Source organism: Haliotis rufescens, unplaced genomic scaffold (assembly GCF_023055435.1).
Source record: "Haliotis rufescens isolate VD_foot unplaced genomic scaffold, xgHalRufe1.0.p SCAF_25, whole genome shotgun sequence".
NCBI lineage: Eukaryota > Metazoa > Mollusca > Gastropoda > Lepetellida > Haliotidae > Haliotis > Haliotis rufescens.
Window position 1 is genome coordinate 8,622,634 of NW_025963946.1, and position 24,176 is coordinate 8,646,809.

Genomic DNA, 24,176 nt, shown 5'->3' on the forward strand with positions numbered 1-24,176 from the left:
TTTTGGTGACGGGGTATACCATCTGTGAAGGCCTGCTTAAACACAATTGTACACAATATTATGCTGATGAACGTCCATTGAGAGCACTAGTCAGTGAAAAGTACGTAATGTTGGTGGGTGGGTGTTTTGGGCTAAATGTACACAGGAAACCTGGCTGTGGATATGTACGTATGGATATTATTTAATGCCACCTTTTGCAATATCTCGGCGGGAGACACCAGAACTTTTACGCTTGCTTCAACATACAACATGTGTCCCCGGCGAGGCGGTCACCAAATCAATTGTAAGTCACATACCAGCAAATGTTATTGTGTTTTGAAACCTGTGGTTGGTCTCCTGCATTTAAACCATACCAGGGCCAGTGAGTTTTACCAAAGCGGCAAGGTCTAAGGCTTTGTTTCCAAGTATATCCAAAGTCTGGGTACCATAGTGGGATGGATGTGTGAACATTACGCCGCTTTTCCCGTATTCAACCCGTATCATAGCGGGGGACACCAAGACTTGGCTCGTCACATTGCACCCATACTGGAATAGAACCTTTTCCGTGCGAACCAACACTGTTACCACTTGGCTATCCCAATGCAACCACATAGAACAGATATTGACAACACGACTTCATCCTTCTTACACAACGGACAAATTTATTTACAACAGACAAAGATTTTCTACCATGATGCAAAACACTGTACACTGCACAGAACATAAATATCATAAATATTATCTGTTTGCAAGCAATAAAACTATTGTTATACTATTCGTGAGGACAGTATTATATGTGTACATAACCGCAGACGACAACACAGGAATGGTGCTGTGGAACACATTCTTTCCCGGTTCCTCGTGGGGTCATAGACATGACTGATGCATTCGCTTGTTGCGGCCTTTAGATTGCTTGCTGTCACCTGATCCCAGGTAATCTAATCATGAATTGGATTATCATGTTTTACATGTCATCTCGAACAGTTGCAGATGCACTGTTCACATGACCCACTACTATAGATAAATGAAGAGAGGCGTATAGAAGTTTTCAAAGTGACTTCGTCAGCCATCATACACGCATAATGTATGTGGCCGTTTTCTTTCTCTGTATATTACTGAGTGGGTCTCTCTCTGGACTGATTCTGCCTATGACAAAACCGGACGGTAGTACAGACCTTTCAAGCCTTCTAAGCCACGTCACCCTCCTCGAGCAGACTGTGACCGGCCTTCAGACAACCACTGTGCAACTACAATCAGATCTACAGTCCAACAAGGCACAGGCAGCTGCTGAGATTTCTTCTCTGAAAGATGAAGTGGTGTCCCTGAAGACGGAACTGCGGGTGTCATCTAATGACCTCGCTGTGTTGAAAGCAGAGGTGAATGACATGAAACGGGGTAATAGTAATGCTAATACTCAAGTAAACCTAACAGTCTTGGATTCAATCAGCCACGAAGTCAAACTTAACACAGCACAGGTAAGTGCAGTTCAGTCGGATGTCAAGATGTTGCACAAACAGCTTAGTCTGGTAAACTCTACTGTTTATGATGTAAAGAGGGAGGCGGATAGTTTAATTAAAAATACGTCATCTATGGTCCAGCTTCTCACACATAAGCAGGTGGTAGAAAACATGGAACTCCAATCGACAAACGCGCTGGCACTCCGTACATCACAACAAGTTGAAAGGCTGGAGCTAGACATGAATACAACTTCTGCAGGTCTGCATATGACACAGAAGAATCTAAACGTGACGAGCACTGAAGTCACAACTTTGAGAAATGATCTGTCCGTTGTACAGAAACAATCCCTGGACAACAAGCACTCACTGACACAAGTCTCACAAGATGTACAGTTGGTGTCGGCAGATGTTCACACGGCAAAGAATAATATCAGTCTGACAATCTCAGAAGTCGCGACTTTGAAAGCTGACTTGGCCGTTGTACGAAAACAAGCTCTGGACAATAAGCAGTTGGTGACGACACTTGGTAAGTTTTTGCTTAGCATATTGTTGGACATTCAATGTTTTTATGTGCACTGTTTGGAGGCTAACAGTATTTGATACTGCTTTATTTTATACTAATATATTTGACGTTTAGGTGAGAACTTATGCATTCAAGATCAAGAAGGATAAGTAGAAGATAATAGTTAATATATCTCATATGCATTTAAAAGTTCTCAAACAAATTCATTTGGGAATAATAAGGATTCGTTAAGATAAGATAAGATGAGGTTTGGAGCCATATTGTTAAGGCCGATATGGACACAATATTTTACTTAAGACTGAAAGATCACCTGGATATGTAGTCAACAGTTTCAAAACCAAAGGCAGACAAAGAACAAAAGCTACTGTCACCAATGATAATCCGATATTTTCTGCATACATACTTAAAACGAAGACTAAGATCTAACGAATTGAAAAAAATGTATGTCGTTGTAAGGAGAAACATATAAGCCAAACTTCCTCAGTTTGGCAATTTTAGATGAGAAACAGTTTACTCAAGCAAATATGCATTGTGTGAGAATATAAGAGCATGGTCAAACAAGGTGAAAACAAACGGAACATATATGTTAAGCTATATAATAACTACACATGTACCAAATTGCTTTACTTTTTTTTACGAAAAGGCCATAAAAAAACAGTTTTCAGTATGGTCGAAGTGTCAAGGTTACGTCAAGGTAAATATTGACAACAGTGCAAACAAAGAAAATCTTTGTCCAGCCCCACAACTAACTACACATAATGATAGTAAAACAACGAATTTTTTTTACATCAATCTTGATGGTGATTAATAACTAAGTCAATTGTTTTACAAATATTTACCCAAATGCAAGTTATATTCCTACAAAAATAAACCCATATGTGATTATTGGAATCATTAAAACTTAGCCATGCCAATACAGAAAAGTAACTGTTACACCACACGTGAAACTTCATAAATTACTGTATACAATGCAAGTTTGGAAGGGTATAGCGGTCGGAATGTCAACTGTTCAAATTCGAATGCATTCCACCTCCAACTGAAGCCCAACAGAACACCGTCGGAGGAGGATTGGAAGCAGAAGGTTCCTTGTTTGGGTGCATGTGTCCCTGACAGTGTTGGATTCAGTCAGCCATGATGTCAAGTTGAACATGTGAATGCTGTTTAGTGGGATGCTTATGGTTGCCTTTGTATAGCCACTACCACGAGTTACGAATCCCATAACGTGCACGTGCATTTTGCTTTACTGTTTTCCTCCCTGACATTTTTGATCAAGTGTGAAAACAATGCCGTTTAAGACATTGCAAATCGACAATGGCTCCGTTTTGACGCACCGTTTGTCGAATATCAGGCCACGAACATTTTCCAATAACATATATCCATTTATATACCGGATTTTCTGTGTAGTCAGGTTCAATAAACTACATACCACCTGTGCGTTTCGTTTTTTGAAGAGTGTATAAAACTTTTACACAAGCCAAATTTGACTTCGAAGCTCAGGTTCGAAACGCTAACAACCTAATCTAAACGGAAAAAAAATAGCCCTGGGTACAAGAACTGGTATCTCATTCAACAACTCACTTAAACGTTGAGGTTCTACCTCTATCCACCATAAGCAAAATCAAATTAACCTTAATTCATGGGCTTGGGCACAATATAAACAATACATAATCTAATAAGTTCATACTTTAAAGTTTACACTGTTTCTTTCATGCTGATTGGCTGAATGGGTAGTCACGTGATCTGATATTTGGAGTTCACACTCCTGTGAATGGACTGAAAAGTTCACACGATGTGATTTTTTTTTTTTTTTTGTGTGAAATTGATCGTGTGAACATTTGCCGTAACTACTTTCCGGGGTTTCCCCGAATTCTCGATCGGTGTTTACAATCAACTTGTTTTTCTATTTTCTTTTTAATCCCTGCATTTATCAGGGATATAATTAATTTAGTATTTTTGCCTTGTCTTGTAACATTTCCTATGATTTAAATATAAATGCTTTGGTTCTGGTGTTTAATGTCGTCTAGCTGCTATATGAAACAAAATGGATTGTCCTGACGGTGATGTGGATATGGAATGGCGATCTTTCAATACTAATAACGCACGTGAAGAAAATGAATTCTGTAAAATTACTAAGGTGAACGAAATGGATTTTTAGAGCGATACTGACTTTGATGCCTTGTTTTCGGAAATGACAGGAATCTAACACCAGTGAAAACAATGTTGTACCCTGCTCAGTTGTGGCAGCTGACGTAGATCAAAGCGACTGCTCCTGATCAATCCCAAACTAAAACCCGATTCACTATCGTATCGGGGGAAAATATATCATGTTTTGAGAAACCATAAAACATGAAAGGTAAGGAAAGAAACTTGAATTTTTAAAAAACACAATAAGAACTTGCCTACCCGTTTTACCGATTGGTCATCTGAGACGAGAAAATATTCGTAGACGGAATAACTATTGTTGGCCGGCATACTCCATGCGTTCTAGGCCGAGAAGCGGCAGCACATGAGGAATGACGGGGCACAGAAATGAAGCTGGCATCAGGTCATACCGTAGGTCCATCTCATGCGACAAGAAACACCAGCTAAGCAAAGCAGTACAGCTCACACGACAAATCCAAAACTCCAAATACAACACACCCTGACGTTGAAAATTAACACAAAACACACAAGTTTCAGAGCACTCCGTTCAATCCCCACCAGTCCATTCCGCATCGTCCGAATGGGTTTGCGATTATCTAAACACAAGCAACACATTTATAAATCGGTGATATTCCCAATTTGCTAAGGTAATGAGAGAGTTCACGCGTCGGGGTGTTTTCCATAACTGCTGCATAAACTTCATTTTCAACAGCAGTTAGAATAAATTTCATCCTCATGCTCCCGTTCGACTCGAAATGCACCTCTTTACAAACTCGACGTCATATATAAATCCGCGCTTGAAGGTTGACATCGCCTCGGTGCATCGAGGTTATGTTTATATTTTTGTTCACTTTCCTGTAGCCTATTTTTAAGATTTGATATTTCTAGATTATGTTGTATATATTCAAAGAACTATTTTTCTTTGCGTAACTGAGTATGAGTGGGGGAAAAGTATGTGACTGAGAGCCGGCAAATACCGACATAATACCATTAATGCAATGTTCTTTGGCGAAAACAGAGGACTTCAAATTTAAGCAAACATTGTTACGATATTATTCGGCGAGACCTGTAAACTACAAAGTATGAAATTATAAGAATTGAACGTCATTTTGGATGGGTTCATTGAAGCTCGGAGGTTCACACAGTTTAACCAGCGCTTTTAAATCGTTCACACTTCAATGAACCCATCCAATCTGACGTTCAATTCTTAATAGGAACACACAAGCAAAGAAACATCAAAAAAGTTTTTTTAACACAAACAACAAGACCTTTACCTAACTCACCTACATAAACTGCTCACACTGTAAAACTACCGAGTATTTTAATCCTTTATTTACTCACTACCCCAAATACAAGATAGAACAGAACACACTTTTCGGGATCGAAATTCTAAGCGCGGATTGTCTTTTACGACGGAACTAAATTACACCTCATCCAGAGAACTAACTTATCCAAAGCTCAACTAAGCCAAGGTCAATCCGCCCCATGTTCGGGCTACCACAACATTGCCACAACTAGCCGCTTTTGCCCGGTTGTCGTTACTTTTTAGGCTTTATATGATACAATATTAGGGCTGAAACGATATCCCGGGACACCGATGCATCGCGATTCACTCCATACGATACGGTGTGCGATTTGTGAGGTGCTGTATCTCGATTTTTCACCATACGTTTTTTTCAAAGACGTGTATATGTACGTCTTGTTTTTTGTAATAAACTTTTATCACAAATACGTTTTAAATGTGTTTTAACTCTTTCAACGCCGTAGGCGAGTAAAACGGCCAAGAAGTATCGAGTCCCTGGGGTCCGTAGGCCGGTTAACCGGCCAAGCCGTAGTCACGTCAAAATAGTATATAGTTTTAAGAACCTACCTGTCATACCATTCATTTATTAAATCTATCACATCTCACAATGTCTGAAATACGTATTCTATTTCAATTTATCATTTTTTATCGATAGATTAAAAAGTTATTCACTATTTCCCGCAATGTCATTGAAAATATAATTATCGGACTCACACTTCGGCAACGGGTGCATATCGAACATGTCAAAGAGCAAAACAAAGACGTTTCAAGCAAATCTTTAAATATGTTATACAAAGTGATAAATAAAATCAACAAAAATATATCTCAAAGTGGTCAAACTTACAGCTAAGTAATTATTTCCATCTTTTCATGCGATCGCGTTTAATGTAAGTCAAATGACATCTCGGCTTTCGTCGCCTCTAATTCTCGGCTCGGACACAATGTTCAATGCCAAAATATATGCATGAAAAATCTTTGTCACAGCTTGTAACCTAAAATGATACATCCACGAAGCTCCATATTTTTAATATAGATCGCGAAATATTTTGCTTAAAACGTTCAGAATAACACAATTTAACCAAAATATTTCGTAAAAATCTGAAATTCATCGTACACGAGGATTTGTAATTTGATTGCCTGCCTCAAGTCACGTGCTCAAATTTGACCAATCATGAACCTTGTATCAGATTTCGGCAAGAAAGCGTCGTTAGAAACAATTTGTTATCCAATGAAATCTGATGTTATAGCAACGAAAAGACTCCAGGCAATGTTACGAGCGTGTAGATGAACAAACAAGCTTTCTTCGACGAACGTGTTATTCATACGAAGCTTTCGAAAACGGAGGTATCTCTTCATGTTACTGAGCGGACAGCCGCTGTTATCCGGAAATGAGTGAAAACAGATACTATTCATAATTCTTTTTAAAATAATTTTTCACTTACGTAAATAATGAAAATATAAAGAAATGATAAGTATAGATCTTTTTAAATCTTATATTTGCCCAAAATCGTCAGATTTTCGCTTCTTTGGTCCTTAATTTGGACGTTATGAATGTGTTAGCTCACATTTTTATAATTTACAACGAACTTAATTAAGTTGTCAATGCATTATTTAAATAATGTGATAAACATAACTTTCATATTTATTAACACTAGGATTAGACCTTTCAAATGTTGCATAACATGGCTGTTGCTATAGTTGTTTTTAATTGTTTTTTGCCTTTATACATGAAAATGGCAAATCATTAGTTACTGGACACTGGTACATTTAGTATTTACTAACTCACAACTCACAAATATGTAGGACTGATACTTTTGTGTTTGCTAGCCATTACATGGAAATGGCAGATGATTTATTAAGTTAAATTACTGATTACAGTATATATTTTATGACTCATGAACATTCATTCACTTTCATTTAATTTTTCATTTTAATAAACTAAGTTATATTCATTTATCTCTTGTCTTCTCTTGTCACAATATGTATCGTAGCGTATCGAGATACGTATCGAATCGTGATGTAAGTATCGAGATACGTATCGTTTCGTGACTTAGGTGTATTGTTGCAGCCCTATGATACATGATTTCATTTTACCTCCTCATATGCTATACTCTTAACACATATTTACAGTTCTTTTACGTACCTTTGTTAACCACGTGTTTCATTTCATAGTTTAACATAAAATGTGTTTTAAAAGTGTATCCTCTTTACTTACTAGTACATACATGTATTTACCTTCTCCTCATCCTACTTTACCATACCTATCCTTTGCCTTTTTCGTAAATTAATTTAAATCCCATAATTTACAATTTTTGGGTCAGGTGGTTATACTTCATTGAAATTGAAGCGGTCATTAAAACCCAGTGATTTACATGAACATCGATCTGCGCATTTTGGATACGATGACATGCATCCAGCAAGTCAGCGAGCCTGACCACCCGATCCCGTTAGTCGCCTCTTACGACAAGCATGGGCTGCTGAAGATCAATTCTAACCAGTATCTTCACGGGTGATTATGTTTCGAGGTTTGTCAGCACCATACTCGTTATACCATAGATGTTCGTGTACTTAATATAGACGTATGTATAACGCAATGGATAGTTGCATTGTATGAACATGTATTTGTATAAAACAGCTGCACTGTGGTTTTATGCTGTTATTGTTTGATTACAGGTTGTCATAAGCCACACTATTCTACCGGCAAAAAGACTCGCACCTGTAGCCTGTGTTGGATTATGTGCTTTCAGATAACAAAGCCGATTACAGGAGTACAAGCAGACACGTAGCTGAAATATCTTCTCTGAACAAAGACCTGTGAGAGCAGTCTATTGAACCCAGAACAGATAATCTATGATTTTTCACATTGTGACATTTGACAGACTTTCACAAACTATGGTTAAATTAGTGTCCAAGTTGGGAAATGCTTATCTTGTCGAGGATGACAGGTGATGAAATTCACACGTAGTTGAGGCTATTTTACTGTTGTAGTTAAGGCTATTTTACTGTTGTAGTTAAGGCTATTTTACTGTTGTAGTTAAGGCTATTTTACTGTTGTAGTTAAGGCTATTTTACTGTTGTAGTTCCTGAAACCTGTAGGTCGTGGGATCGAATTCTAGTTTCAATAGCATTTCCATCTGAGTTTAGACGGATTAACGTTTTTAAGTGTTTAAACTGAGGAGCAAAAGAAGCTATACCTCTCAGTGGATTTTATCATATGCTACATTTTCAGTGGAAAATAGATTAAGTTAAGGATATTATATTTTATTATTTTTAATAATGTTTTGATTTAAAACTGTTTAAAAAAGAAAAATAACATAAACCACAACTACTGATGGGTATCTTACCCGTGAAGATAGGTGTAGAATAGGTCTTCAGCAACCTATACTTGCCCTAAAAGGCGATTATGTTTGTCGTAAAAGGCGCATAACAGGATCGGGTGGTCAGGCTCGCGATCGCTGATTTGGTTGATACATGTCATCGATCCCAATTGCGTAGATCGATGCTCATGATATGAATCACTGGATTGTCTGGTCCAGACTCGATTATTTACAGACCGCCGTCATATAGGTGGAATATTGCTGAGCGCGGTGTTAAACAACAAACCAACCAACCAACCAACCAACCAACCAACCAATGGGTATCTCAGACATCTTATCTTTGAAAAATAAATTTAAAAAAAATTAGGCACACATTTATAACATTTCAAACATGGTAGTTGTCATGTAGTTGCAAATTCATTTCTTACCTCAATCTTCATTGAACCCATATAAACTGACGTCCAAAAGAAACTGTCATTTTCAGAGTTGATTATGTTGATATATTGATCTTCTCAATACACTTTACTTCATGCATGTGTGTTTTGTTGTTTTTTTAGCAAGAGTGATTTCAAACTCTGGTAAAGTTTCTTTTGGACGTCAGTTTATTTTTACAAAAAGACTTACCCGGCACAGATTACTTTTCACAAACTGTTGCAGGAATGAGAGATGGTTAAATAGACATAATCAAATTTAACAACTTCTTAAAATTTTCAATTTAACAAAAGACAAACTCGGTATACAGAATTTATCACGGCGAGTCATCTTGATTTGGAAGGAAAGCCTGAAGTGTCCAGAACACCTTGTAAATTACGGAAAGTTGCGAGTTGTGATAAGAGAATTAAGGGGACATAACTCTCTTGAACATGAACTGTACATATTGTTCTATGAAGATCCTCCCAAGTTCATGAGAAAAGTACATTTGACAATACATTTGTCATGCTAATCAGCTGTTTGACCAGATGGCCATCTCCTATTAAACACCCCATCTCCTTTTGGTGACGGGGTATACCATCTGTGAAGGCCTGCTTAAACACAATTGTACACAATATTGTGCTGATGAACGTCCATTGAGAGCACTAGTCAGTGAAAAGTACGTAATGTTGGTGGGTGGGTGTTTTGGGCTAAATGTACACAGGAAACCTGGCTGTGGATATGTACGTATGGATATTATTTAATGCCACCTTTTGCAATATCTCGGCGGGAGACACCAGAACTTTTACGCTTGCTTCAACATACAACATGTGTCCCCGGCGAGGCGGTCACCAAATCAATTGTAAGTCACATACCAGCAAATGTTATTGTGTTTTGAAACCTGTGGTTGGTCTCCTGCATTTAAACCATACCAGGGCCAGTGAGTTTTACCAAAGCGGCAAGGTCTAAGGCTTTGTTTCCAAGTATATCCAAAGTCTGGGTACCATAGTGGGATGGATGTGTGAACATTACGCCGCTTTTCCCGTATTCAACCCGTATCATAGCGGGGGACACCAAGACTTGGCTCGTCACATTGCACCCATACTGGAATAGAACCTTTTCCGTGCGAACCAACACTGTTACCACTTGGCTATCCCAATGCAACCACATAGAACAGATATTGACAACACGACTTCATCCTTCTTACACAACGGACAAATTTATTTACAACAGACAAAGATTTTCTACCATGATGCAAAACACTGTACACTGCACAGAACATAAATATCATAAATATTATCTGTTTGCAAGCAATAAAACTATTGTTATACTATTCGTGAGGACAGTATTATATGTGTACATAACCGCAGACGACAACACAGGAATGGTGCTGTGGAACACATTCTTTCCCGGTTCCTCGTGGGGTCATAGACATGACTGATGCATTCGCTTGTTGCGGCCTTTAGATTGCTTGCTGTCACCTGATCCCAGGTAATCTAATCATGAATTGGATTATCATGTTTTACATGTCATCTCGAACAGTTGCAGATGCACTGTTCACATGACCCACTACTATAGATAAATGAAGAGAGGCGTATAGAAGTTTTCAAAGTGACTTCGTCAGCCATCATACACGCATAATGTATGTGGCCGTTTTCTTTCTCTGTATATTACTGAGTGGGTCTCTCTCTGGACTGATTCTGCCTATGACAAAACCGGACGGTAGTACAGACCTTTCAAGCCTTCTAAGCCACGTCACCCTCCTCGAGCAGACTGTGACCGGCCTTCAGACAACCACTGTGCAACTACAATCAGATCTACAGTCCAACAAGGCACAGGCAGCTGCTGAGATTTCTTCTCTGAAAGATGAAGTGGTGTCCCTGAAGACGGAACTGCGGGTGTCATCTAATGACCTCGCTGTGTTGAAAGCAGAGGTGAATGACATGAAACGGGGTAATAGTAATGCTAATACTCAAGTAAACCTAACAGTCTTGGATTCAATCAGCCACGAAGTCAAACTTAACACAGCACAGGTAAGTGCAGTTCAGTCGGATGTCAAGATGTTGCACAAACAGCTTAGTCTGGTAAACTCTACTGTTTATGATGTAAAGAGGGAGGCGGATAGTTTAATTAAAAATACGTCATCTATGGTCCAGCTTCTCACACATAAGCAGGTGGTAGAAAACATGGAACTCCAATCGACAAACGCGCTGGCACTCCGTACATCACAACAAGTTGAAAATAGTCACGTCAAAATAGTATATAGTTTTAAGAACCTACCTGTCATACCATTCATTTATTAAATCTATCACATCTCACAATGTCTGAAATACGTATTCTATTTCAATTTATCATTTTTTATCGATAGATTAAAAAGTTATTCACTATTTCCCGCAATGTCATTGAAAATATAATTATCGGACTCACACTTCGGCAACGGGTGCATATCGAACATGTCAAAGAGCAAAACAAAGACGTTTCAAGCAAATCTTTAAATATGTTATACAAAGTGATAAATAAAATCAACAAAAATATATCTCAAAGTGGTCAAACTTACAGCTAAGTAATTATTTCCATCTTTTCATGCGATCGCGTTTAATGTAAGTCAAATGACATCTCGGCTTTCGTCGCCTCTAATTCTCGGCTCGGACACGATGTTCAATGCCAAAATATATGCATGAAAAATCTTTGTCACAGCTTGTAACCTAAAATGATACATCCACGAAGCTCCATATTTTTAATATAGATCGCGAAATATTTTGCTTAAAACGTTCAGAATAACACAATTTAACCAAAATATTTCGTAAAAATCTGAAATTCATCGTACACGAGGATTTGTAATTTGATTGCCTGCCTCAAGTCACGTGCTCAAATTTGACCAATCATGAACCTTGTATCAGATTTCGGCAAGAAAGCGTCGTTAGAAACAATTTGTTATCCAATGAAATCTGATGTTATAGCAACGAAAAGACTCCAGGCAATGTTACGAGCGTGTAGATGAACAAACAAGCTTTCTTCGACGAACGTGTTATTCATACGAAGCTTTCGAAAACGGAGGTATCTCTTCATGTTACTGAGCGGACAGCCGCTGTTATCCGGAAATGAGTGAAAACAGATACTATTCATAATTCTTTTTAAAATAATTTTTCACTTACGTAAATAATGAAAATATAAAGAAATGATAAGTATAGATCTTTTTAAATCTTATATTTGCCCAAAATCGTCAGATTTTCGCTTCTTTGGTCCTTAATTTGGACGTTATGAATGTGTTAGCTCACATTTTTATAATTTACAACGAACTTAATTAAGTTGTCAATGCATTATTTAAATAATGTGATAAACATAACTTTCATATTTATTAACACTAGGATTAGACCTTTCAAATGTTGCATAACATGGCTGTTGCTATAGTTGTTTTTAATTGTTTTTTGCCTTTATACATGAAAATGGCAAATCATTAGTTACTGGACACTGGTACATTTAGTATTTACTAACTCACAACTCACAAATATGTAGGACTGTTACTTTTGTGTTTGCTAGCCATTACATGGAAATGGCAGATGATTTATTAAGTTAAATTACTCATTACAGTATATATTTTATGACTCATGAACATTCATTCACTTTCATTTAATTTTTCATTTTAATAAACTAAGTTATATTCATTTATCTCTTGTCTTCTCTTGTCACAATATGTATCGTAGCGTATCGAGATACGTATCGAATCGTGATGTAAGTATCGAGATACGTATCGTTTCGTGACTTAGGTGTATTGTTGCAGCCCTATGATACATGATTTCATTTTACCTCCTCATATGCTATACTCTTAACACATATTTACAGTTCTTTTACGTACCTTTGTTAACCACGTGTTTCATTTCATAGTTTAACATAAAATGTGTTTTAAAAGTGTATCCTCTTTACTTACTAGTACATACATGTATTTACCTTCTCCTCATCCTACTTTACCATACCTATCCTTTGCCTTTTTCGTAAATTAATTTAAATCCCATAATTTACAATTTTTGGGTCAGGTGGTTATACTTCATTGAAATTGAAGCGGTCATTAAAACCCAGTGATTACATGAACATCGATCTGCGCATTTGGGATACGATGACATGCATCCAGCAAGTCAGCGAGCCTGTCCACCCGATCCCGTTAGTCGCCTCTTACGACAAGCAGGGGCTGCTGAAGATCAATTCTAACCAGTATCTTCACGGGTGATTATGTTTCGAGGTTTGTCAGCACCATACTCGTTATACCATAGATGTTCGTGTACTTAATATAGACGTATGTATAACGCAATGGATAGTTGCATTGTATGAACATGTATTTGTATAAAACAGCTGCACTGTGGTTTTAAGCTGTTATTGTTTGATTACAGGTTGTCATAAGCCACACTATTCTACCGGCAAAAAGACTCGCACCTGTAGCCTGTGTTGGATTATGTGCTTTCAGATAACAAAGCCGATTACAGGAGTACAAGCAGACATACAGACACAGATTCACACACACATACACATACAGACCCACATACACACACACTTTCACACACACGCGCGCGCGAGATCTTGTACGCTATGACAATGCAACAATGAACGCGACTTTTAGCCCAATTTTACCTCAAGTCACTTTTAACTCTTGTTTCTGGATAAAGATTGTATTGATCTTTTATAAATACCCACTGCCATTTACAAAGTGGTCAAATGTAACAACACTTTCTTAGTAAAGTACAAGAATCAGTACTTTACTAAGAAAGTTTTATCCAAAAATAACATTTGTTACACTGACCTTATATGTTATTCAGAATGGGTTGTTGTCTTTTTATATTTAGTCACCATTTCTTTGCTTTCATTTAGCATCGAACAACAGAAATGTGGCATTCCAAGCGCAATCCCAACCTATCTTTTCACCTTCTGGCACTCCCCTGACTTTCCTTGATGTCGACTACAACGCCGGCTCTGCGTACAACAACAAGACGAGCAAGTTCACTGCACCAGTCTCTGGAACCTACATGTTCTGGACACAGCTGGAAATGAGTGGTATATACAGTAATATGTACGTCCGCATCATGAAGTCAGGAGTGAACGTGGCAGCCGGGAGGGTAGAAACACACTCGACAGTTGGTAACGTTGATGCCTCTGCTGTAACTGTCAACCATCTTAACAAGGGGGAGGAAGTGTGGGTGGAGATAAGTTTCCCAAGTTTAATCGCTGGAGAAAATGGCTCCTCATACTTTGGTGGGGTCATGCTGTCAGCTGACAAATAAAAGCTGTGAACGAACACATAGGTTGAATGTAGCATAATATACCTTTACATTAAACTATAACCGATACATTCAGTACCTCATACAGGCTCCGGTTTTTTTCTAAGGCTGGTGGACAAGTTTATGTGTGTACAGTTTTATAATAAACAGATCTCAACTGATTGTACTTCACAGCCCAAAACATGACATGCAACATTGTCACTGCTCCGTACATAAAATATGGGTGAAACGCTTAACCCCAATAATTTACTTCAGTGTTATTTTGGAGAACAATTTGTATTCACTGCTAATACAAACGCAAATTATCTTCACCATCAGCATTCCAGTTTGTCTTACAATGTATCAATATCTAAAAGACTATCACTGTATAAAAACAATCTGATCTATGCAAACCAGTCATTGATAACAATAGCAACGATCCACATGTCGAGGAAATGACAGACAGACAAAATGTCCAAAGGTTTTTCGAAACAGTGTCACGTGGTCATAAACTAGGGGTTTGTGTTTTGCGAAATGTTTCATCTGCGTATCCTGTCGGGGATGACAAGTAGGCAAAATTACGAATAAAAACAAGTTTCATGCTTCACAGTTCACTCTGCTCTGAAATCAACAATTTGCTGACTGACACAATCTGGTCAATATTCAGAAAAGTAAGATAGCTACGCCATAAATCCCAAAGAACAACGAAGAACTATGTGTGGTTTACTCCATGATGAAACATTGTTCTATCAAGACGTCATTTCTGTAAATTCGAACATACGCTCGCAACTTGATGACGTCGTAAATTAGACAACGTTATTTTTGAGAGGGTAATGAGTTGTTCCCCTTAGATGTAGCTAGGCAACACGGATTAACGCAATGGCCAAACGATTGGTTACAAAAGTGTGCGAGGTATTGCAATCGGTTTGGGGAGGAACGGTACAGATAATCGACGTGAGAATTATGAGAATATTTAGGAAAAACAAACTTAACCCCCCGGTACATAAAATGGACTTGTCCGACATTGCAGAGATCGGATTGTATCCAGGGAGACATCATTACTCAATAAGGGTAAATATGTTTAAAGGCTGTAAATTTAGTAAGTTTGTAGTTTTGAGGTTGTAAATAATGTGAATATCTCACATAAGAAATAAACGACTCGTGTTCGTTGTTTACTATACAATACAACACTGCAGGGAGAATAAACCACGAAGGGCGGAGTGTTTTATTGTACGATAACCAACTCCCCCTAGTCGTATGTTTCTTAAATAATGTACTGGGTAGTTCTACTTGTGTGTGTGTCTGTGTAGGCTACCGTTGAGGACGATAGTTCTGATCCTTCCAGCCTTTAAACTCATGTAACCTTGCTTGAGCCCACTGTCTTACAGGCAAGCACGAAACACGTAGCTGACATATCTTCTCTGGAGAAAGACCTGTGAAAGCAGTCTATGGACCCCAGAACAGATGATCTATGATTTTTCACATTGTGACATTATTTGACAGATTTTCACAAACTAGCGTAAATTAATGTCCAAGTTGTGAAATGCTTATCTTGCCGAAGATGACAGGTGATTAAATTCACACGTAGTTCAGTCTATTTTACTGTTGTAGTTAAGGCTTTTTTACTGTTGCTGAACGGTTGAACTGGTAACAAATCACGCACAAGGTGGTAGTTCTCTTTATGTCTGTTTTAAGCATGCAGGTCTCTTTCTGGGATACTTTTTCCAATGGCTTAGCCAGACAGTACTCTTAATCTCTCCAGTCTCATATATAGCGTTGGGGGCACGGGTGGCCCAGTCGTCTAAGGCGCCGGGATTCGCTGTGCAGAGTTGAGTCCCTTGGGCATAGAGAGAGAGAGAGAGAGAGAGAGAGAGAGAGAGAGAGAGAGAGAGAGAATGAATGAATGAATGAATCTGGAGTGTTTCTGATCAGGAGTCAGAAGCCTTGACCCACAGCGTGTTGAAACTTTTGGGATGTGGCCATCCATAACCATATAATGTATGTTAGTAGCTGATGGTCTTCCTGTTCATGGGGGGGGGCGGTCGGGTAGCCTAGTGGTTAAAGCGTTCGCTCGTCACGCCGAAGACCAGGGTTCGAATCCCGACATGGGTACAATGTGTGAAGCCAATTTCTGGTTTCCCTCGCCGTCATATTGCTGGAATATTGCTAAAAGCGGCGTAAAACAAACTTACTCACTCACTCACTCACTCACTTCCTGTTCATGGACTATCTTCGAGGCTCTCTCTTCCCCTCTTGAACTCCGCTGCCCACCATCACCATCCCCTAACGTGCACGCCATGTCCGCATGGACGGCTGTTGGAGTTCATGTGGCGATACTTGAGATACTTCATTGACAGAGAACACCCAGTCACTTTGATGCCTGCAGATATATGCTGCGTGGTTGTGTATTGGTTCGAATGCAGGCTGCCAAGCAGAGCAGAGGTTATCACTCAACATGTGTTTAGGGATGGTATTCAACCAGTATTGGGAGTAAACATTGTATTTCGCGAACATTGGCTAATACAGGATATTTACCATCCCAAAATACACATGCGTGATAACCTCTTTATCATCTGATGTCATTCAGAAATTCGGTCAGTGAAAAACCTTTTTTATCTCTCACAAACATTACCTAAACAATGCAAATTTTCCTCGAATGTTCGCATGAATATATATGCTCTGAAATTTTTTTATTTATATCATATCAGGTGTATTTAGTCACCCCAAAACACTGTCCAGGTAAATATTACAATTACGCAGCATTGAACCACATGGTTTGTTTTCAGTAGTAATTATATTACAAGAGGGAATGCGTCAAAGTGCAAATAAAAATAACTTTTGAAACGTGTGGATTATGTTAGTTCCAATAATGTTCGTGTTCTAAAGTGCACGAGTAATGTTTGTCACTATCGTGATCATATATTGAACTTTCATCCATGTGTGCACAGTGAAGCATGCATCATTGACAAAATATTATGCATGTTTATTTTAACAAAATGTCTGTTACTTAGTTGAATATTCATGTTTAGCAATCTCTAAACTGACCTTTACAATCTAATGTCAGGTCACCACAGGGCCTTGTTGCTTCAATTGTTTCATGCATCATTGTGAAACTGTTTCGTGGAGTGAATGATCATTGCGTTGTCCAGGTGATTGATCCTGGTAGTTTTCTGTACCATACTGCAATTTGCAACAATTTTTGAAGCTGAAATATTCAAATATCCAAGCAAATAATTGCAATCATCGTCGCCTTCATCTTTCATTAAATACCAGGATTGTCCAACAGGAGGCCATGCATTATGTGTTGACAGAAAGATGTAAAGTTAAGGAGCATTTGTACGGTACTCGTTCTCTTTGTTGCGTCCCCGAACATTTGTGCCATCATATCAAGCAAGCCCTCAGTTTATAACATGCCAGTAGACCCGTGAAGATCCGGGGTAGAATAGATCTACCTATGCTTGCCGTAAAAGGCGACTATTCTTGTCGTAAAAGGCGACTAACGGCATTGCGTGGTCAGGCCCTCTGACTTGGTTGATGCATGTCATCGATCCCAATTGCGTGGATCGATGCTCATGATATCGATCACTGGATTGTCTGGTCCAGACTCGATTATTTACAGACCGCCGTCATATAGCTGGAATATTGCTGAGTGTGGCGTTAAACAACAAACCAACCAACCAACCAACAACCAATCTCTGTGATACGGTTTGAATACGCGAAAAGCGGCGTAATGTTCACACATCCATCCCACTATGGTACCCTGACTTTGGAAACTTGGTTTCGAAAGGCCAATCAGAATGAGTGAGTGAGTTTGTTGGGTTTTATCAACAGATATTGACAACACGACGTCATCCTTCTTACACAACGGACAAATTGATTTACAACAGACAAAAAATTTCTACCATGATACAAAACACTGTACACTGCACAGAACATAAATAGCATATATATTTTCTGTTTGCAAGCAATAAAACTATTGTTATACTAATCGTGAGGACAGTATTATATGTGTACATAACCGCAGACGACAACACAGGAATGGTGACTATTTTCTCATCAAGGAGCTCCGAGTCTATCCAGTCATGAACTTCCTCCTGTAGAATGTCAAGGGGGACGCTCCCGAGCTTCAAGGCCACATGATGAAAGTCCCGGATGTTGAACTTCCGGCCTAGACAGAAATAAAGATATAAACATTACAGATGACTCAAATGTTGGACTCTAAGGTAGACAAACCAGTGAGTGATAGGATCATCACCGATCCCGACAAGGCGTCTGGATACGATGAAACAGGTCAGGTAACACATCGTGACCCGCCAAACCTCCTGGTTGTTATGATTGTGCCAAAACACTCTTAAAGGAAATCATTGAGCGACACCCAAAGGTTGGAAGATCCAAAGTAACACATGACCGTACAATGAATTTTCTTTTCTGTAAAGGACACCAGTGTCAACACTACCAGTTACATGTAGGTATTGTATATGCGCCTAAAACAGCTAAATAGTATAAGCCTCTTTAGTGGTCCTTGACCAGCCTCAACACATTTCCAACGTAAAAGATGCCTATCTATGTTGTATAAATATGTCTGCAGAGTGACAATATCAGACAGCAGGTGCAAGGGTTGTTTTCCTTGATTTGATTTGCCAAAATTACCAGGCATATATCAAACTAGCCTATCTTATGTGGGCGACATTCCGTTCAGTCCAGACACTTACCGAGCCTCGTTTCCGCTTCCTGTCTCAATTTCTTTATTTTGATCTCTCCGACCTTGTAGGAGCAGGCTTGGCCTGGCCACGTGATGTATCGGTCAACCTCGGACTGGATCTGACTGTCTGGAAAGTCACTGTAGTTGGTCAGGAAGCGAATTGCACGATCACGTGACCATCTGTAGAACATAAACGATTCATGTAACTTCCACAAGCGAACAGGGATAAAATAGTTCAATGCCCCGCCACACCTGCCGCTATTATATTACATGTATATGTTTCTAACGAATCGACATATTCCAGAGGCAATCAGTGTTATAGTCTGTTAACTCCCTTGCCGATAATGCAGAATAATTATGTGCTCCTATGGTGTTTAACTGTTCGATGTGCAAACTGGGGATTCCGGTTATGAACTGGTCTGCAGTTACGTTTGCTTGTCATGGGAGTCGACGAGGTTAACTCAGGTGAGTCTGGCTCTGTGACTTAACTGGTTGTTTGTCGTCGTTCACGTCGTTGTTCATCGTTTAATCAATAGTTTGCCTGGCCCAGAATGACATTATTTTAAGTAGTATTCTTTGTCAGGCAAATCAGTGCTTCGTAGCATGAGAAACGATGCATGCCTTCAGAGTATGACGAAACGCAATCTGTCACCTTCACCAAGTGTGTGTGTGTGTGTGTGTGTGTGTGTGTGTGTGTGGTTCCACTAAACTTCTCTACCGTCACATTGCATTGAAAAGAATATAGAAGTTGAAATACGCAAATCAACATTTCAGAAGAATAAATCAGTTGTCATCTTCTCCAGATGTTTGACTAAAAGGACGAAGGCACATTGTACCTGGGCTGCACGTTTTACACACACACACACACACACACACACACACACACACACACACACACACACACACCATTAGGCGCATTCTGGATACTCACTGTGACACTTTAAACGCATAGGACAGATACGCATAACTGCGATATTGATTTGTTGTTACTTTTTTTTCATCTGTAATTTCAATTTTGAACGCAGTCTTGTTGAAAAGGAAACTCATGTCTTGTTAAAGTGTTTCTCATTCCATTTGTTGGTATTGTTTCATTAACCTTGGGATATTCATTCTTCCTATCATGCTTTTGTCCTTTTTCGTTTTTAATCACTTGGCTTAAATTTGAACTCAATCAAAACCGGAAAAAATCCTTAATTAAGCCCAGGGCTTACAAACGTGAAGCCCCGGTATGTCATCTCTCACCGTGACGAGGGATGCCAACGATAAAGTCTTGCTCTACTGTCGGACAAACGTCCATACAGTTCACCAGGGAGTGAAACGTCCGTAAAATATACATATTGTCATTTATATTTTAAGTGAGTGAGTGAATTTGATTTTACGCTGCTTTTAGCAATATTCCAGCAATATCACGGTGGGGGGCACCAGAAATACATTCACACATAGTACCCATGTCGGGAATCGAACCCGGGTTTTCGGTGTGACGAGCGAACGCTTTAACCACTAGGCTACCCGACCGCCCCTTATACTTTGTGCAATTTTGTACACGCAGCATGGCTGTGGATATTTACGAGTGAGTATTGCATTGTTCCGTTCTTCAAAAAATAACAGTAATATCACGAAGGGGACACCAGAAATGGGCGAAATCAAATACAGTCGAACGTAGATAATCCGGACTGACAGGACTGTTCTCGAGGAAATCGACCGGAATTTCTGGATAAACAGAGTTAAGTACTGACTAAGCCACAACTTTGGCCAAAAGGAAGTCTCTTTCCGGCAATTGGTTATTTTAAACAAATTAAAGGAAACGATTTATCCCCTTGACTATACAAAAGTTCCACAAGGAAATCGTCCTGAAGAGTTTCTGGCTTGATGGGTTCCACTGTATGAGTGAAACTACACAGCTGTCAACTCACCCAACCGCGTGAATGCCAGTATCCACTACAAGACGACAGGCATGGAATATCTTGGAACAATATCTGCCAAAGCTGAAAGTAAGAAGAAAAGTTAAATAGAAACAAATTAGGAACTCCCACATAGGAGATCATAATAACGCCTGAATGTAACACTACGTCCGTACATGGACTACGACGTTTGTGGATGGTGTTTAATGCCGCTGTACCCAATATTCCAGCCGTATCACGCCGCTCTTTAAATAATCGAATCATGACCAGACAAACCATATTGATATTATGAACAGCGTCCCACGCCCTTGTGGTACGACGACGTGCATTCAGCCTGCTCACAAAGTGTTACAGCAAGATCCTCATGAGAGCGGGTATAAAAGATACATTCTGCCCCGAAATCCACAATAGGCACAATAGGCAAACAATGAGAAAAATAATCCAGGATGTATTTTCTATTAGAAAGTTTCGAAGGGGGTATTGCCTCTGGGGGGTGGGGGGCAATATTCCAGCTACATTAACTGAACAGTTGGCTAATAGTTGCTCTGTACAGCTCAGGTCGCCATAAAGATGTCGCAATTCGCGTCGGTTTCCAAACAGATAATCATCAAAAGATTCTTAAATAGTGTCATTTTCATCTGACCCTGTGTCATGGCTCTAGGTTTTATTAAATGTATTCAGCATGACTTTGAAGAGATAATTAGTTTGAACTAACAAAACCTCAAAAGGATCATAGGGCGAGTCGTACAAGCCCATCTCCTCTCCGAGGTATTCAGCATAGAGCGCAAAGCCCTGTAAAAAAGAACATGGTCACAGATCACAGTCATGTCTGTAAAAAACAACGGGACACATTACTTGCAGCAGAAAAGCACCACATGCCCATGCGTGTCGTTGGACCAGACGAGAAAGATTGATATATCGACTGTTTGTTTGTTTGTTTGTTGTTTAACGCCGCACTCAGCAATATTCCAGCTATATGACGGCGGTCTGTAAATAATCGAGTCTGGACCAGACAATCCAGTGATTGATATCATGAGCATTGATCACGCTATTGTAATACAATGACACGCATCAACCAAGTCAGCGAGCCTGACCACCAGATCCCCTTAGTCGCCTCTTACGACAAGCATAGTCGCCTTTTACGGCAAGCATGGGTTGCTGAAGACCTATTCTACCCCGGAATTTCACGGGTCGATAGATCGACTGACTATTTATCGCACTCAGCAATATTCCAGCTGTATGATGGCCGCCTGTAAATAACCCATCCGGGACAGACGAACCAGCGGTCTATGACATAACCTACGATACACCTGGTCGGGTACGATTACCAACAATCACCTAGGTAACCACCCGATCCTCATTCCTGCTTATTCTGATCCGGGATACAAACGTAAAATTGCTAAAGTGTAACTTATATCAGATTAAGACGTCTATATATTTCAATAAAAAAAACGATGAATTTCGAAAAACATAATACGTTTCTGGCAGTCTGTCAACTCCTTGTTGAGAGCCTGATTTCTACACCTTACACAATGTATTACAGACCGGAACTCACCTCTGCGTATGCGCTGTATATGGGGAAATGGAATGGTACCAAGTTCAGCTTGCTGTTGAGTGTCTCCGCCCTGTAGTCGGGGATGCCATGCAGGCTGGAGTAGGGGTAGAAGACATTCTCCCCGTACGATCCCCATGGGCCGTATGTGTCAACAGGCACGATACTGAAACAGAACAGGTTTTATGTAAGCCAGGTCCTGTTGTGAAACCAACCGTTATATAACCCGCAATTATCCTATCGTATAATATTTGGTCATACGTTGACAAAGTGCCTGACCTCTAATACGCGCATGTGAGAAATCAACATGTGCATTGGTCTAAATACACATACAGTCCCACTAGATAACGATGGTCACTTCTCAGTGTACAGCTCTTTCCCTTTTCCAATGAACATTTCTACAGCAATTAACTTTCAAGGTTTCCTTAAATTTATCCCAACAATAAAACTACATGTATATGTTGTAGCACTGAGCCAACCATATAGTTAAGTATTACTAAGAAACAAATTATATCGTTTCCCCACCAACAAGAGAAGTACTAGGCTCCATATCAGAGCGTGCTACCTGATTCACCACGGTACAGATCTGCCGAGCATGATGGACGACGACGTCACTGTTCGGAGCTATTGCATTACTCACGTGAGAGCCGGAAGTGATATGTTTCTGAACATAAACTGTAGCCGAGGCAGAATTTTCTTTGTGATGAGGAAGTGATATCGATGTAGCAGCTCCTCCTGTGAAGAAACAATCAAAAATAGAACAATGTCTTTCTTTACCTAATTTTAGATATATGTACGACAGTGTAAGTGAGAGATTGTTGCATGATGTGACTTTTAGGCGTGAAACATTAACTTCGTTGAAGGATTCCAATCTAAAATTATTTGTGCAAATATTTTGGTTAGCACTAAGAATAACACAGTGAAACACGGTGTTTTCGGAAAAGAAAAACACTTTTATGGATAAAAGCGTTTGTTTGTCTGTTTGTTCCTTGAAGCCGCACGCAGCATCCTAACATTGGTTATTTGTTTTTGTTTTTGTTTAACGCCGCACTCAGCAATATTCCAGCCATATGACGGCGGTCTGTAAATAATCGAGTCTGGACCAGACAATCCAGTGATTGACATCATGAGCAACGATCCACGCAATTGAGATCGACGGCATTCATCAACCAAGTCAGGGGGCCTGACCACCCGATGCTGTTAGTCGCCTCTTACGCCAAGCATAGTCACCTTCCACAGCAATCATGGGTTGTTAGTCGCCTTGATATTATGGTGACAGATTGATGTCTCCATGCTATATGTGTCCAAGCTTCGCTAACCGCTCAACTATCTATCCTAACTTGAAATGGGATTCGTTATCAGTGTTTTGTATGATATGGTATGTTTATGTGTTATTTCGATATATTTTCCTGAGTACGTTAGTGTTGTTTTGGATTCACTAATTAGTGTATTGAATAGTTTCTGATGTAAGTAACGGAATGCTCCAGAGAAACCTTTTTTATTAACATGTCTGTTTTCAACCGCTAGCAGTTGGACGCATGAGACGGAAGCAGAGATGAGTCATTTGTGTTTGATGCTGCCGTGAGTGTTGGCTATATGTCACGACATATCATGAGTTTGTTGTTTAACGCCGTATTTAGCAA

The 24,176-nt window shown here is 39.4% G+C and overlaps 2 protein-coding genes across 3 annotated transcripts; one reads left to right on the forward strand and one right to left on the reverse strand.

Moving 5' to 3' along the window:
- Positions 1 to 1,010: 1,010 nt before the first annotated feature.
- Positions 1,011 to 14,482, forward strand: LOC124141374 (multimerin-2-like). 2 transcript variants are annotated; one of them, XM_048402337.1, is made up of 3 exons: positions 1,011 to 1,454; positions 1,776 to 1,962; positions 13,993 to 14,482. In XM_048402337.1, the coding sequence occupies exons 1-3, from the start codon at positions 1,062 to 1,064 to the stop codon at positions 14,400 to 14,402; spliced, it is 990 nt and encodes a 329-aa protein (XP_048258294.1). In that variant the 5' UTR covers positions 1,011 to 1,061; the 3' UTR covers positions 14,403 to 14,482. The 2 variants fall into 2 exon arrangements, with proteins under 2 accessions (XP_048258294.1, XP_048258293.1); XM_048402336.1 differs by having other exon boundaries at positions 1,011 to 1,962.
- A 3,728-nt stretch (positions 14,483 to 18,210) lies between these two features.
- On the reverse strand, positions 18,211 to 21,737 carry LOC124141400. The gene is made up of 4 exons (XM_046509407.2): positions 21,697 to 21,737; positions 20,994 to 21,065; positions 19,091 to 19,260; positions 18,211 to 18,546 (listed from the first exon to the last, which is right to left on the reverse strand). The coding sequence occupies exons 1-4, from the start codon at positions 21,735 to 21,737 to the stop codon at positions 18,257 to 18,259; spliced, it is 573 nt and encodes a 190-aa protein (XP_046365363.2). The 3' UTR covers positions 18,211 to 18,256.
- Positions 21,738 to 24,176: the final 2,439 nt, after the last annotated feature.

Excerpts from the sequence above, each read along its gene's own strand:
- LOC124141374 (XM_048402336.1), top strand. The coding sequence starts at position 1,062 with ATGTATGTGGCCGTTTTCTTTCTCTGTATATTACTGAGTGGGTCTCTC. Across the intron at positions 1,963-13,992 it reads GCAGTTGGTGACGACACTTG|CATCGAACAACAGAAATGTG; the intron begins GTAAGTTTTTGC and ends GCTTTCATTTAG.
- LOC124141400 (XM_046509407.2), bottom strand. The coding sequence starts at position 21,737 with ATGGGCTTGTACGACTCGCCCTATGATCCTTTTGAGGTTTT. Across the intron at positions 21,066-21,696 it reads TATGATCCTTTTGAGGTTTT|CTTTGGCAGATATTGTTCCA; the intron begins GTTAGTTCAAAC and ends TCTTACTTTCAG. Across the intron at positions 18,547-19,090 it reads GGAAGCGGAAACGAGGCTCG|GCCGGAAGTTCAACATCCGG; the intron begins GTAAGTGTCTGG and ends ATTTCTGTCTAG.